Here is a 14,903-nt window from a genome sequence, read left to right on the forward strand (position 1 = left end):
CACACTTGGAAAGGGGCCTTCGTGCTGAATCATAGTATGTCTACAAGTGTCCCATGGGTGAAGAGAATGAGGGGGGAACATCTAAGGAAGTCACTCCGAAGGTAGCCACTCCCTCAATAATCCCTCCATAACAGCTGGGTTATCTCTTAAAGTTATCCACCTTTAAATCCTGTTGCGTTGGGAGTTCTAACAACATGGACTCTGGGCATATGTTCAAACATTACCATTACCACATGAACTCCTGAAGGGCTGGCTCCCCTCAGCAACATCCCTACCTGATACTTGGCAGAGCAGATGCCAGACATCCCTGTGCACCCTTGATGCCCGTGAAGTGCACAGACGCATCCACTGGCACAGAGGATATTCACAGACAGGCACAGGCTTACCCACGGGGATGACCACGGACGACAGTGTTGCCTACAGATAGGAAGGGGAAACAAACCAGATGTCCAGCGGCAGGGAAACAACAAAATAAAATACAGTATAGCCCTCAAGTACAGTGCTAGGCAGCTCTTCAAACTGTGACCCAGGTGAGGAAAGAGACCACACTCAGCAAGCTCATTCTATTGAAGGATATATGCAGAGTTGTACAACTCTTTTTTTTTTTTTTAAGGAGAAAGAAAATACAGTATTAAAGTGGGTGGTTTTGTTTTCTTCTTTCTCCCTTTGGTGTTTTCCTTATGTCCTACTCTAATGTGTATTTGTGGGTGGGTACAGAGATGGCAGGCATGCGGTCACAATCCAACTCCTTTAAGCTAGACCCAGACTGGAAACCTGACTTGAAACTGCCTTTGGATCTGAGGCACAGTTCTCTCAGACCAGAGATGCTCAAATGAGAGGGTGGAGAGTGTAAATAAAATGAATTCTTTAGGGCTGTGTCTTTTCACTCAAAGGGAGCCATACCCCTAAAACACATACACACTCAGGCTCGCCCAAGAGTGAGCATTCAACAACTAGACTATCCATCTGCTCAGAGGGCCGTGGTCCGTCTTTGTGCAGTGGATAGTGCTGTGGCCTAGGAGTCAGCCTCCAGTCCTGGCTCCCTGGTTTGGGTTTGGATTTGGACAAAGGGTCCACCCAGGCCATTTCTTAGGATCCTTCATTCTAACCTCATTGTTCATACTTCTCAGCCTCTCCTCTCCCCCATGATAGATCCAAGGAGCTGAGATGAACCTCTATAGGTATGGGGAGGGACCAAGAACCCAGTTAGGGAGGCATAGTCCCAAATGAACACTTGCCCAAGGAGGTTGGTAAGGGATCTAATCCTGACTCCCCACATGGAAACAGCAGCCATGGTGCCTAACAGAGCTGAGGTACAAAGCCATCTGTTTTCTCCTGGAGGCTGCTCTGTCCCCACCTCCCAGTTGGGGCCTGCAGCTGGCTCACTTCTCTTCCACAAGGTCCCCAGGGCACCTCTGCTTCCCCAAGGTTTTATCATCAACATGTTCAGCTCTTTGTCATCATGTTTTATTTTTGCGAACCGCTTCCCAGCCAGTGGCAGGCGTCAGGGTTTCAGGTGTCCTTGCATCTTTAAACCTCAGCTCCCTCATCAATAAAATGAGTCTTTAGAGAGGGTTGGCAACGACTCAATTCATGGATTCACTGGTCAGATTTACCAAGTGTCATCCTGTGCAGACCCCCACAGTCCCACTCAGACGCAGCAGCCCTTTTGGGACTCTCCCAAGCGAATACATATTCAAAATGATTCTACCAGTAACTGTAGAGCACACCAATATATTTAAGTGTGCAATTAACAGGGACCTTGTGGTAATGATGAAAAAGAAAGGCCTGGGGATGGGTGGGGTGGGGCATGCCTGAGGCCCCCAAAGTGGGGTGAATGCAGAGGAAGAACTGGAACCCAAGTCTCTCACCTGAGCCAGGGACCTACCAAGGCAGGCTTGCATCTGACAAGACTGAGCACCAAGACGTAGAGCACCGAGTGGGCAAGGGGTGAAGAAAATAGACCTGCTGGTAGCTCAAATTAGAGGCCTTGACCAAGCCTACGTGAAGAGAATTCTAGCAGCTGGGAGCCAGAGGCCCTGACAGGCTCCTCTGTCCATCCCAAAGGCCAGCAGGCTGTGTCCCTCCTGCCGCCTTCACCCTCCGTTCTGCTTTTTGCTCTTGTCTCTGTCCAGCCTGTCTGGCTGTCCTTCCCTGACATATGGTTGGCCCACCCTTCTCTGCACGTGTCTGTCTGTCCACCCTTCACACGTCTGCCCCAGCTCATCGGCCTCCCTGCATCCCTGGGCCTCCTCGCCGCTCTGCCCCGCCCGCCGCTGTGTGGGTGTCGGGCTGGCTGTGCGCAGAGGGGCGCGGCTCGGCGCTCCCACCTCCCCCGCGTCCCCATCTCAGCAATGACCCGGGCCGCGCCACCGCCGAGCTGAGACCCGGGAGCCGCGCCGCCGCCGAGGACGACCCAAGAGGGTGACGGTGGAGCGAGCGGCGGCGCGGGGACGGCGACCGGCGGCGAGGCGGGGCTGCGGCAGGGCAGGGCAGGGCAGGGCCCCGGAGACCGCCGCCAGCGGCTCGTTTGGGGATCGCGGGCGCGGGTCCGCTCGGCCCGGCCCCGCCGGTGCGCCCCGCCCCTGCACGCACAGCAGGCCCAGGCGGAGCGGCGCGACGCCCCAGCCCAGCCCGAGCGCCGCGACATCTGAGCGGGAGCCGGAGCCCGAGCGGGACCCGAGCTGGAGCCGAAGCTGGAGCCGGCACTGCGGCGCACGGAGCGGAGCGCGGCAGCTAAGCCGAGTAAGGGGCGCGGGGCACCGGGAGGGCCGCGGAGGGGGTCCCGGCGGCTTACGCACGCGGCCGGGGACGCGCTGGGCGGCGGGGGACGCGGTCCCGAGCGGAACCTCAGCGCACGCGGAACTGAGCGCCTTCCCGGGACTCCTGCGGTTCCTGCTCCCGCATCCTCGAGGGGGTCACAGAGACCCGCTCAACCCCCGGGAAATGCAAGGAACCCGAGGACTCCCGCCTGCCTGAGTCTCAAACGAGTGTTTTCCGGTGGTGGGAGCCCAAGACAGGGTCCTCAGCCCCGAGCCCTCGGTTTGGAGGGTCGCGGACCAGCCCACTCAGGAAAAGACACTAGGGTGTACTCTTGTCTGGGTTAGGAGAGAAGGACTGGGGTTCTACGGAGTTTGAGCTTGAACCCTTTCCCACCACCTTAAGCCAGGAAGTTTGACGCTCCAGCGGGCGGCTCACCTGGACCATGCCCCTGATATTGTAGCACCTAGGACAGAAGGAGCTTCCTCGCCGCCCCTCGTCCCCCGCCTCCCCGCCCTCCCCCCCACCCCCAAGGCAGACTTTCCCAAGTGCGTCTCTTGGGAAGAACCCGATGCTGACTCGGAGGTGGCGGTTCCGCTGACTGCGCAGCGCTGAGTGGCACTGCCACCTCTATCCAGATTCCTTCCCAAGCTCGGTAATGCCCACTCTCCCCCAGATGACTCTCGCAGCCATTCCTGGTCGTCCTTCGGGCTCTTTTCAGTCCAGAAACAGGCGAGTCGACCCTGGGCTACCTGCTTCAGCCACTCCAGTGCCTGCATGGGCAGCCAAAGCCAGGCTAGGAAGGGGATAACACAAGTAACTTAGCAGAGAAGTAAGGGGCTGTAAAGAGTCTTGATTCACTGAGTCCAAGTGCACCTGAGGGCCAACAGAGGGCCCTCTAGATTCTCAGTTATAAGGACTGCTTACTTCCGCCACTTCAGTTTTCCTCTTTGAAAAGTACGCATGATTCTGTTAGTGTGCAGAAACTGCAGCCATAAAACACCCTTGGCTGATTCCCTAGCTGTGTGATCTTAGGCAAGACACTTGACTTCTCTGAGCTTCAGTTTTCCTCACCAGAAACATACAGGAAATGAATCCAGCTCATTAGCTGACTCTTCTGGGGCACCTGACATATTGACTGCATTTGGCCACAGGTGTCATTTCCTGAGACAAAGTGAATTTCCCTAATGTGAGGGAACATGGTGCTGCCCTCCTTCCTGCCCTCTAAGAAAGCCTTTGGCTCCCCTAGCGCCTACTGACATCTCATTGCAAAGCAAGACTTTCCTTTAAGCCTTTCTTTCTCAAGCACTTTCTGGCATCCGCTGCCCTGCCCAGACCCCCTCTCTATGCCTCTGTGCGGGTTGTGAGAGTCTCACTCACTACAAGGGGTGCCTTGTCCTTTTTCCTTCGGCTGATACTTGCTGCCTCGGGATGATTGTTCATACTCTGTACACACACCTTTGTCCACTCTGGTTTGGGTGAAGGGAAGATCACCTTCCACAGGGTGGCTTAGGAGAGCCAGGGTGATGGTTCCAACAGGTAACAAGAAGCCCAGTCAGTGGGACACTGAGGTTACCATGAGTCAGAAGGGTGCCCTCTGTGTTGATTCCTTGCTGACCATGATGTGTCTGTCCAGGCCCGTAGGTCACAGGACCATGATAAACCTGATAAAGGAATTGGAGCTGGTGACAGATAGCATGTTTTGAACTTAAAAGCTGCCTTGTTTCCTGGACAGGATCCTACTGAGTCTGGGCAGCTGGGGCCTTAGGCCCAGAGCAGACTGGTCAGATATCAAGGGCTTAGGAAAATATGAGCATCCATGGGGGGGGGGGGGGGCGGCGGTTAACAGACAATGTAGGGGGCCAGGAGCATTGGTGGAAAGAAAAAGAGGACACTCATGTCCCTGCCACCTAGAACTGGAATGAAATCAGGAAATGTGTCCGTCCACCTGTTGCTGGACAGAATGGCTGTCTCCTTGGGGTTCTTTTCTCAGAACTCCCTCTCATCCTTTTGTAGCCTCCTCCATCCCTCCCCCATTCACTCACCAGGGTGTCCCATTCCCTGCATCTTTATAACCCTCTCCCCTCCTCTTCCCAAAGGAGTTCATCAGCAGCTAATTAGGTTTGTTCTGCTGCTCCACTCAGTATTTGGAGCACATCTGATAGGAAACGTGATGGGGATGTGGGATGATCATGGGTCTTTGGCAATAATCAGCTGGACACCCTCAGAGGACATCACTGTCACTTGAAACCCTGGTCACAAAAGTGCACCAAGCATGGGGCAGGGCACAGGAAGGCACTAATCAGCTGGCAGCTTCCTAAAAGAGAAACGGAGACCAGGGAGGCTTGCCCCTGGGCAAGTGAGCAGAAGGTAGTTTTGTGACTGTGAGCACAGCTCTTGGAGCTAGAGGACAAGTTTACACCATTTGATTCTGGGCAGGTGGCTTCCCTTTCACAGCCTCAGTGTTACCTTGAGAATGGGACGAGTGTTGATCACACACCTGTCTAAGGAACTAATGCATGGGAGGCATATGACTGCATCCGGTGGACGTTGGCCAGGAGCCCTGCATGTCTGTGTTGTAAACACCCCCACACTTGATTTTGTAAGCATGGGCATTTTCTCTTTGATTTCAGACGACAACGTTCTGGTAGAGTGGAAGCAGGGAGGCACATCCTCTAATCATTCCCACTGTGTCAGTGAAGAACACTGAAGCTCTGGAAGGTTAAGGACTGGAGCTAGGTATAGAATACTTATAAACATCACTGTGACTCACTGTAATTTTACATGAGTTTGAGAAATTGGTAATTAGCGCATTTTAACTCCAGTGACATGCAGTTAGTTATCAAGATGATCCCTCCATGGAGATCTTTAATCATTTAGTGTCTGAGAGCTGGAAAGGAAGGTGCTTACTGTAAGTCCATGGGCTATCACATTTTTAGACGCTCCTTTTTTTTTTTTTCTATTCAAACAATTATCAAGCTCATTTAGTCAAATTGACTTAAAAGAGCAGTCTCCCACTCATTATCTACACCTCTTCAGTTTTCTCTGCAGCACTTACCACCTCCAACATCTATAGCCCTTACTTGTCTATTATCTTCCCTCAGCAATACCACTCACTGTCTCCTGAGACCAGAATGGCACTCAACATTTAGTATGCTTTGCAAAATCATAAGGTGTCATGCAAAACAGGAAGTCTGCTATTTTCATTATTCTTGCCAAGTGTTCAGATTGATTAAAAACAAAATGTTACAGTATGGGAGACACCATCCCCTCAAATATTTGGCAAACACGACTTGCTTCAGGAGCTGAAAAAAAAATGGCTCAATGGTTAGGAGCGCTTGCTGCTCTTCTGGCAGAAGACCAGAGTTTGGTTCCCAGCACCCCCACAGACAGAGGCACCCGAAACTCCAGCTCGATGAGGTCTCATGCCCTCCTCTGACCTCCAAGGCACACGCATTTGCACACATGAGCATATGTACACACACAAGCGCACAGAAAAAAGAAGAAGAAGAAATCCCTTTAAAAAGACTTGCAGAAGTATCAGGGATAATTTGGTGCTTGTTAAAAGGAATGAAGATTACAGGCTGATGCCAACCCCAACCACTCTGTAGGCTGACACAAGGAAATCATGGGTTCATGGGAACTCTGGGCTACAGAGTGAGGTCAGTGCCAACCTGCGTTATTCAGTGACAAAAAATAAAAATAAAAAATGGTTAAAGAATCTGAGGGTTGCAGTCGATACAGCTCTGCAGATCACTTGTGTCACATACACAAGACCCTGAGGTCAATCCCCCATACCACAAAGATTTCTTTTCAAGTGTCTTTATGAACCTTCTTATCAGCAAATTAGACGGCAAACTTGAAAAAGAAAAAACAGCCGGGCGGTGGTGGCGCACGCCTTTAACCCCAGCACTCGGGAGGCAGAGGCAGGTGGATCTCTGTGAGTTCGAGGCCAGCCTGGGCTACCAGAGTGAGTTCCAGGACAGGATCCAAAGCTACACAGGGAAACCCTGTCTCGAAAAAAACCCCAAAACCAACCAAACAAACAAACAAGAACAACTTCTCAGTAATGAAAGAAAAGTTCAAAGGCAAATTAGCTTTAGCCTTTTTCAATGAACTGGCCTTGAATTTTTATCCAGTTACTTTCTAACACAAAAGGTTCTTTTCTGAATCATTTTGATGATCTTTCAGATTATAAAATCAATATGTTTCACTGTAGAAAATTTCAGATACCATAAAAAATATGAAATACATGAAAAACTCTCCTTAATCCCTCCAGTGTATGCTATTTCCGTCCTAATCTTTTGCTGCGTGTGAATGTTTCCACTGGGATTTTCTTCCACAAAATAAGGATCATGCACAGTTCTATAACCTAGTTTTTTTTTTCTTTCAACATTTAACATTATACTGAGAGTATATATGTTATTAAAAATTTTGAAAAATGTGATTTCATGGCTACATAATATACCACTATAACTGCATGCCATAATTGGTTCAGTCTGTCCTCTCTTATTGGTGGCCGCATTGAAATTATGTCATTATTTTATTGTTATAATTAACACCTGCCTGGGTCTCTTCTGATGTCACTGAGCCCTGAGTCAGGCTTTGGTGTACTCTCGGGCAGGACCAAGCTCATGAAGTTGCATAGGACATCAGACCTCTATGTCTTGGCCACAGTGGTGGGATTTGACCCTGTAGAACAGTGATTCTCAACCTGTGGATCACGACCCCCTTGCCAAACCTGTGTCTCCAAAAATATTTACATCATGATTCATAACAGTAGCAAAATAACAGTTATGAAGTATCAACAAAAATAATTTTATGGTTGAGAGTCACTACAACATGAGGTATCTTAATGGCTGCAGCAATTGGAAGGTCAAGAACCATTGCTATAGAGGAACACAATTCTGGTAAATTAGGGTAAGTAGAGATCCAAAAACCTCCAGACGACAGATCTTAACCAGTCCAGTACAGCATACATGTGGCCAGATGTTGCCCAGAGAATCAGAGGTGCTCACATACCCTGTCTCTAATAACATCAGAACTCAGGCACCTGCCAGCAAGCTTCAAGGCCTCTTGCCCACCTCTGTGGCCATTGTCTTTCCCCACTCTTCCTCCCCACCAATGCTGAGTTCATTCTCCTGCCTTTAACCACAAGATAAATAGTGTGGGACGTAGCAGCACTTATGGAGGCCTGAACCTCCTCATTGAGGAAGTCCCCAGCTGGGTCCTTTCCTGTGACAGTATAGAGTTCTGTTGCTGGTGCCAGACCTGCTGGGTACGGTGGATAGCGCTCTTGCAAGAGCAGAGCATCTAACCAAGTCCAGGACAATTTCTCACTTCCTTCCTGCTCTGAGTGATCACATGCCCACCCACAGACCCAGGGAACAAAGCCCTGTGAGATGACATCATTCATTCACTCAGTAGTCACTGTGCACTTCCTGTGAGCCAGGCAGGCTGGGTGCTAGGTTAGCGATGACACTTAACACCTACAGTCTGCAGTTCTCCCTAAGCACCTGAGCAGACACAGCACCCTGATGTGATCACCACTCCCCTTTCTCACCCTCTTATCTCAGAGCCACGTGTCTGTCAGACTCACCGCACTTTCCTACCCAGGGCATTCCAGCCCTCTGCTCTGCTTAACTGGAGTCTCCTCCCGCAGGGATCCACAGCTGCCTGACTGTCTCTTACCTCTGCTCACCTATCACCCTCCTACCAAAACCCACTGTAGCTGCTTTATCTCAATGTACAGTGTCCCACCTGCACACCTATCTCTGCCCTGTTTCCCCTGACATCTAACATACATGACCACTGTAGCTCCACCTTAGCCAGAGAGGTGTGTGTAGACACAGATGGTCAAAGATTGACTCCATCTGCATCTCCCAAGACCTGGTACACATGGAACTAGAGACCTCTCACCCATCGCCTCTTGTTCAGGGTCACCCTAAACCCAGAGAGGTCTACTGAGAACAATAAAAGCTGACCCTGTGGCTGTCCGGCTATGAGTCTTCCTAGGAGCCCTCTTTGGGCAAGGTGGCTCACCCCCTCACCAGGCCCCTTTCTGCTTCTGTATCTCAGAACTGTCATCTCTAAAGTTGAGGTTCATATTGAGGACTTGGTAAGCTGACAGCATGGGACAGCAGTGGCCAGGTATGTCACCTGGCCTCCATGATATGGCAAGAGCTCCAGCCCATTCCAGAGCCTTTCCCTTGGCTGCTGGCCTCCTGGGTCCAGCTCCAGTCTTGCTTCTGAGTCTCCCCTGGAAGTATTCCCCAGTACATCCCACACCCTCCTTTATCCAGGTCTGAGTGTCCCACAAGTCCAGAGTGGAGGTATACCAGGAGCAGGAACATAAAGGGAGGTACAAATGACGTGGTCTAGCCACACACCATTCAGCCACTTCAAAGCCTGGAGTGCCGCCCGCCCACCCTCTCTTGCATTCCCAGCCAGACAATCCAGTCAGAGATGAGTCACAGCAGGAAAAAGCTGAGTGTCTGATGCTGGGCTCAGAGAGAGAGGCGAGCAGGGTAATGGTGACCTCGAATGGGCCCACACTCACCAAGACAGGTGGGGTGCGCTCCCGACAGACTGAAAACCATGGTCTCGGCCACCCGAGCCAGGCTTGTTCAGCTGCTGTCATTACTATACCATGACTCTGTTCACATTCAGGGACCCGGGTGGGTACTAGTTCACATGGACACCACACATCCAGCCCCTTTCTCCTAGGGACTACCACAGAGTTTTGCCCAAACAGAGTGTCTGATGCCCCAGGCAGTGGTTTTCCCGTGGGTCACTTGGAGATCCTCTAGTGGGCAGAGGGAGGGAAAAATAGACTGGGAGGTTGAACATCTTGCTGATTCTTTGGAGTCCAAAGAATCAAAGAACCCCTCTTGGAGGCTAGGGATATAGGTCAGGAAAAGAGTGTTTGCCTATCATGCATAGGGCCCTAGGTGTAGTGGCACACATCTGTAACCCAGTGTTCAAAAAAAGGCTGAAGCAGGAGGGTCTTGAGTTCAAGGCCAGCATGGTCTACATATGAGATCTGGCTTTAAAAAATAATAAGAGAAACAAGAAAAGAAAATTTCAAATGATAAGAAAAGCCATTCCTTATGTTGTCAAGGGGACCCCTTGGAAGCCAGGATGGGGTGGGTGCTGGGAAAGTGCAGCCAGAGGCTATGTGTAAAGTGTTAGCTGTGGTCCACAGTGCAGGGAATGGTGGCCCTGGCTGTAACAAACATCAGTGTCACAATAGTCAACAGGATATATGGAGATGATGAACTCTGTACAGAGAAGGCCTGCCTCTTGGCACATGGAGCATTACTTGAAGGCTGTCTCTACATGGTAACATATGTTAGTATCAGGCATAGGTTGGCTTATCCCAACATTCCAGATACTTTTGAAAATGTCCTTTAATCTGAGCCCCAAGCTAGTGTGCACAGACCATGCTGACCTTCCATGCTTCCAAGATGCTCTGTGTTTAGGATCATTTAGAATTGGTGTCAAGGATGTGCACACGCTGGTGAAGTGCCCCCATTGTTAGTGATCTGTCACCAGCAGTCAAGGAAGCTTCACAAAGAGATCTTGAAAGCTGGGATTTGATGACACCATGGAAGTTCTCCAAGTAGATGGACCAAGAGCAGTATGCTAAGGAGAGAAAACAGCCCCAAAGTCCAAGGGACCCATTGTAGCCTGACAGTGGGCTAACCAGAACACCAAGGGCTGCAGCTCTCCAGGGATGTCACAGGCATTAACTGAGGGATACCAGCAGTGGCAGGGTCCCTAAGTACACAGCTCTTCCTTGATCTCTGGTCTGTGACCTTGAGCAAGCAACCACCTCAAACCTCTGTTTGCTCATTGGCAAAATTGAAATAATAGTCCTCATCCCTAAGGTCCTGTCCCAATAGGGCAGGTGACTCTAGCTGGCACTTAATAAGTGTTCGGTTAATGTGAACCACATGTGTAGAGCCATGTGTTCCCAAAGTCTCCTACATAGGACTGTCTACTTGAGCTGTTGACCACATGTAATACAGGAATTCTTAGTCCCTGGACTGTGAGACATCCATCCTCCCCATACCCCGAGAATCATCAGCCTTCACCTCAGAGTCTCCAGGGTCAGTGAGAGGAAACGGTGGTTCCAGAGAGTACTCGCAGAGAGACAGCACCCTGAGGGAAGCCCCTCAAGAGAAGGTGATCTGCACCTCGCTATGGCAGCGCTTCAGGAAGTCCCTTCAGCATGCACTTATTAAACTCCTACATTTTGCCAGTGCACTGGAGAGTTAAGAAGACCCCAGAGCTGTGGATGCTGGAGTGAGTGAAGGTGTAGGGGATCTGTGGAAGGGGTTTGAGCAAGGAATTGACACATCCGTTTTGTCTTTAAAAGAGATTCCTTCAAGGACTGGAGAAATGGCTCAGTGGATAAGAAGCTTTCTCTGTAAGCATGAGGACCTGACTTAGGATCCCAGCACCTGCATTTAAAAAAAAAAAAAGCCAGGTGTGGCCATGTATGCATAAAACCCCAAAGCTGGGGTGGGGATAAAGACAGGATCTTTGGGGCTTGCTGGCTCCAGGTTCAGTGAGGGACTGTGTTTAAAGGGAAACGAGGTAGAAAATGCTAGAACAGGACACCTGATGTCTTCTTCTGGCCTTCACACATGTACAGACATGCACAAGCATGCATGTGTGCACATATGTACATGCATACATACACACACACAGAGATTTCTCTGAAGCAATAGGATGAGTCAGCTCACTCACGTGCCCTCCTTAACATACACATGTGTGAGTTGTCAGCTCACTCACATGCCCTCCTTTACATACACATGTGTGTATATACACACAGACAGTACCCTTTGTACATCCACAAACAGAAATGCAGACATCAGTTCTCCTCACATGTCATCCTCGAAAGCAAAGGTCACAGGACTTAAAGTTCTTCTTTAATCTTCTGGTGTGTAATTGGTTCTCTTAGCAGCCTGGGAGATCACCTCCTACCCTCCCTCCCTAGGTCAAAACTCTCCCTTGGTTTCTATGGAGACCAAGGGTGGATGTCAGGCCAGCCTAGGTTCACACTGGGAAAGCTGAATAATGTTGAGAGGTGAGTGGCAAGTCACTACCTACAGAGGTGTCCCCAGATCAGCTGCATGCCTCTTGCCTCCACAGAGAACAAAGAGAGCACCGTGAGACCTGTCACACATGCCAGGTGCTCCTGAAGCTTGTTCCAACCTTATCCCTGCTTTCCCAGGTGCAGGGAGGTGAAGTGCTTTAGCCAGAGTCAATGCCAAGAAGTGGCTGCATTGACTTTAGTATTAAGGGATCAGGGAGAAGAGCAAGGCAGCCCATAGACAGTTCCCTTGTTCACTTACTAAACAGAAATGCTAGTGTTTCCATGCAGTATGCTCAGCCAATGGGTTCCATCCAAATTCTGTGCCTGTTTGGAACAGAAAACACCCATGGAAAGGGGCTCTTAAGTGAAGTGAGGCTGAGAACCTGTGGATGCAACTCCCACAGGTAACTTCCGGCCACATGGTGTGACCCCAACGTCAGGGAGGCTGGTGGCCTCTGAGACTGGGGGAAGGGGCAGGCTGTCTCCTCTGGACTCAACACCCATGGTCCTACTCAGTTACCCCCAAAAGTGCATTTTAGGGGGCTGGAGAGATGGCTCAGAAGTTAATAGCCCTGGTTGCTCTTTCAGAGATCCCAGATTCAGTTCCCAGTGCCTGTATGATGGCTGACAACTGTCTGTAACTCTACTTCTAGAGGATTCAAAGTCTTCTGGCCTCTAAGAGCAGCAGGCGCACAAGTGGACACAGACATATAGGCCTGACATATAGGTGACATATAGGACACCATCCACATAAAATAAGAATAAAATTCTTAAAGTGAATTTTAGTTTCTGAAGTCAAATGTGCCTCCTTGATAAGAAGTAAAAGCCCACACTGTGTCCTTTGGGAACACACAAGGAGGGATTGACTGGTTTCAGATCTTTAGTGGCATGAGAGGATGTTGCTCTGAAGATGTTTCTCCTTGTAAAGGAGTGTTAAGGTAGCCGGGCATAGCCTAGCTGCACTGAAAATCAGGTGTCACACGGAGTTCATATGGAGACAGACTGGGGTAGGGAAGAGGCATTTTCCTTCCACTGGCTTTTATTTCTAAATTGGTGACCTAATATGTTAGGCACCTTCCAAAGGGATGTACTGGCTGCTAGGATCATGAGAGAAACAGATCTGGAGTCTCACCTCCAGCCTGTGGCCTCTGTGTGACTTGGCCAGGCTACAAGACTTCTCTGAGTCTCAATTTCTTCATGTACAAAATGAGGAGGAAAAGAGCACTCTTGGTTCTTAGAGTGAAACCATAATACAGTTTGAGCTGGGAGTCAAGGAACTCCCTTCCAAAGCCAGCCACAAAGCCTTGAGCAAGCTTCTCTCTCCTCTGGGTGTTCTGCCCTATGAAATGAGGACTTTGAACCAGTCTTTAATGATCCTTCCAGCCCTGACAGCCCTAAGACACTCAGGATACTATAGTCTATGGAGGATGTGGGAACAGTGAGTCTTCCACAGTAGAACTCCATGGCATCTCACTCCTACTCCAGGGTCCACCCAAAAGAGAGATCTACCCTCCAAACATCACTATGACCCCAACACCCATTCACCCTACCCTGTATCCACACCCTATACTTTATAGCCCAGAAATCCCAGACTAGGAGCATGTTCACAAGTCCCAGCCCATCAAGTGATGGTTCAAGTGATGATGTAAACACACAACCTGTAGACATGGTGGTTGCTATAGGTGTCCCATCACCTGCCTGTTTGTGTCTCCACAGGTGAGTGGAGGGGCTGTCCCCTTAAGAAGTCAGAGCTGTGCTCGTGGGCAGGCTGGCTCCGCTGTTCTGCTCCAAGGATTACATGTCCTTCAAACGCCCTTGCCCCTGTAAGTCTCTTCCTTGTCCATCACTGCCTGGGGTCTCACTACTGCAGAACTAGAGGGTGGAGTTGTAAAGATGGCATTAGGATGTTTGGCCAAGGCACTGAGGGGAGTCTGACAAGGGCTAGTGTGGACAGACTTGGGGGTTGGGGTGTGGAGGGGAAACACAGGCCATCCCAACATCTATAGTGGGCTCCTTGGAAACCGAAAGTCACACTTGGTCCTGTTCCCAAAATGTGAATCAAGTTTCCTCTGAAACATAGTGATGCATTCTCCTCCACCCTCGATGCCATGGCCAAGTAACTGTGGGAAGTGTTGGATGAGACGTTAGTAACATTTTTGCCACTGTCAGACTTTTCAGGGTCTTTTGTGTGTGGTTTCTGTGGGAAACAAAAGCCTTAAGTTCTTCTTACACTTAACTACCCACAAACAATGCTTCATGGATTTGGGTCCTACAGAAGAGTTCCTTGGGATTGACTGCTATAAGGAAATTCATCCCATAGCTCTCACTAGAAAGCCCCCAATGACTGAAGAAAATGAATTATTTTGCCTTCAAGAGTCTTCTCATGATGTCCCAGTGTGAGGAGTCCATGGGTAGACTAGCCAGATGCCCGATTGGAACTCAAGACAACAGCCTCTCTAGACCCTATGAGTTGGCCTCCACCCTCTCAGGCAACCTTCATGGCTCCACAGCAGAACCTACTTTCTCTCATTACACCCCTGAGCTCCCCAAACTGGCATCACTTACAGTTTGGGGAGCATGCCTAACTGCCTATTCTTTGTTGAGAAGTTATGGCTGTGTGTTGAGGTGACATCAGAAGCCTACCACCTGATGCCTTGGTGTCCACACTCGCTGGATGACCCGCACCTCACCTGTCACTAAGGTCTGCTTATGTTTCTACCAGTAGTCTGTGCTGTCCTGGGCTGAGCACATCTCTCTCACATAGCCACAGCCCCAGAGGCTAACACCTGGAATATTGAGGGAATGCCAGTGAAGGAGAGGGGCAGAGAGCCTGCATGTCCCATGCAGGTGGATTCAGTCAGAATCTGGGCAGGGATCTCACCACCTACGTTGTGGGGTAGAGGCTGGCTGTGGGCTTATCTGCCAAGAGTATAACTGGATGTGGTGAAGTTCAGCCAGTGCTGGCCACTGAGGGCAGGAGAGGGGGAGGGAAGGGTCAGTGGGACTATTTGTGATGGAGTTCATAAGCACAGACTCTCCA

At 50.2% G+C, this 14,903-nt stretch overlaps 1 protein-coding gene across 1 annotated transcript in view; it reads left to right on the top strand.

The window, feature by feature from the left end:
- The first annotated feature begins 2,286 nt into the window (after positions 1-2,286).
- Positions 2,287-14,903, top strand: part of Bean1 (brain expressed associated with NEDD4 1) — a 50,768-nt gene continuing 38,151 nt past the window's right edge. The window contains exons 1-2 of the mRNA XM_036188178.1: positions 2,287-2,745; positions 13,580-13,686. Coding sequence (XP_036044071.1) covers positions 13,662-13,686 — 25 coding nt within the window. The 5' untranslated portion in view covers positions 2,287-2,745; positions 13,580-13,661. The remainder of the gene's footprint in view (positions 2,746-13,579; positions 13,687-14,903) is intronic.

Source organism: Onychomys torridus, chromosome 5 (genome assembly GCF_903995425.1).
Source record: "Onychomys torridus chromosome 5, mOncTor1.1, whole genome shotgun sequence".
NCBI classification, from domain to species: domain Eukaryota; kingdom Metazoa; phylum Chordata; class Mammalia; order Rodentia; family Cricetidae; genus Onychomys; species Onychomys torridus.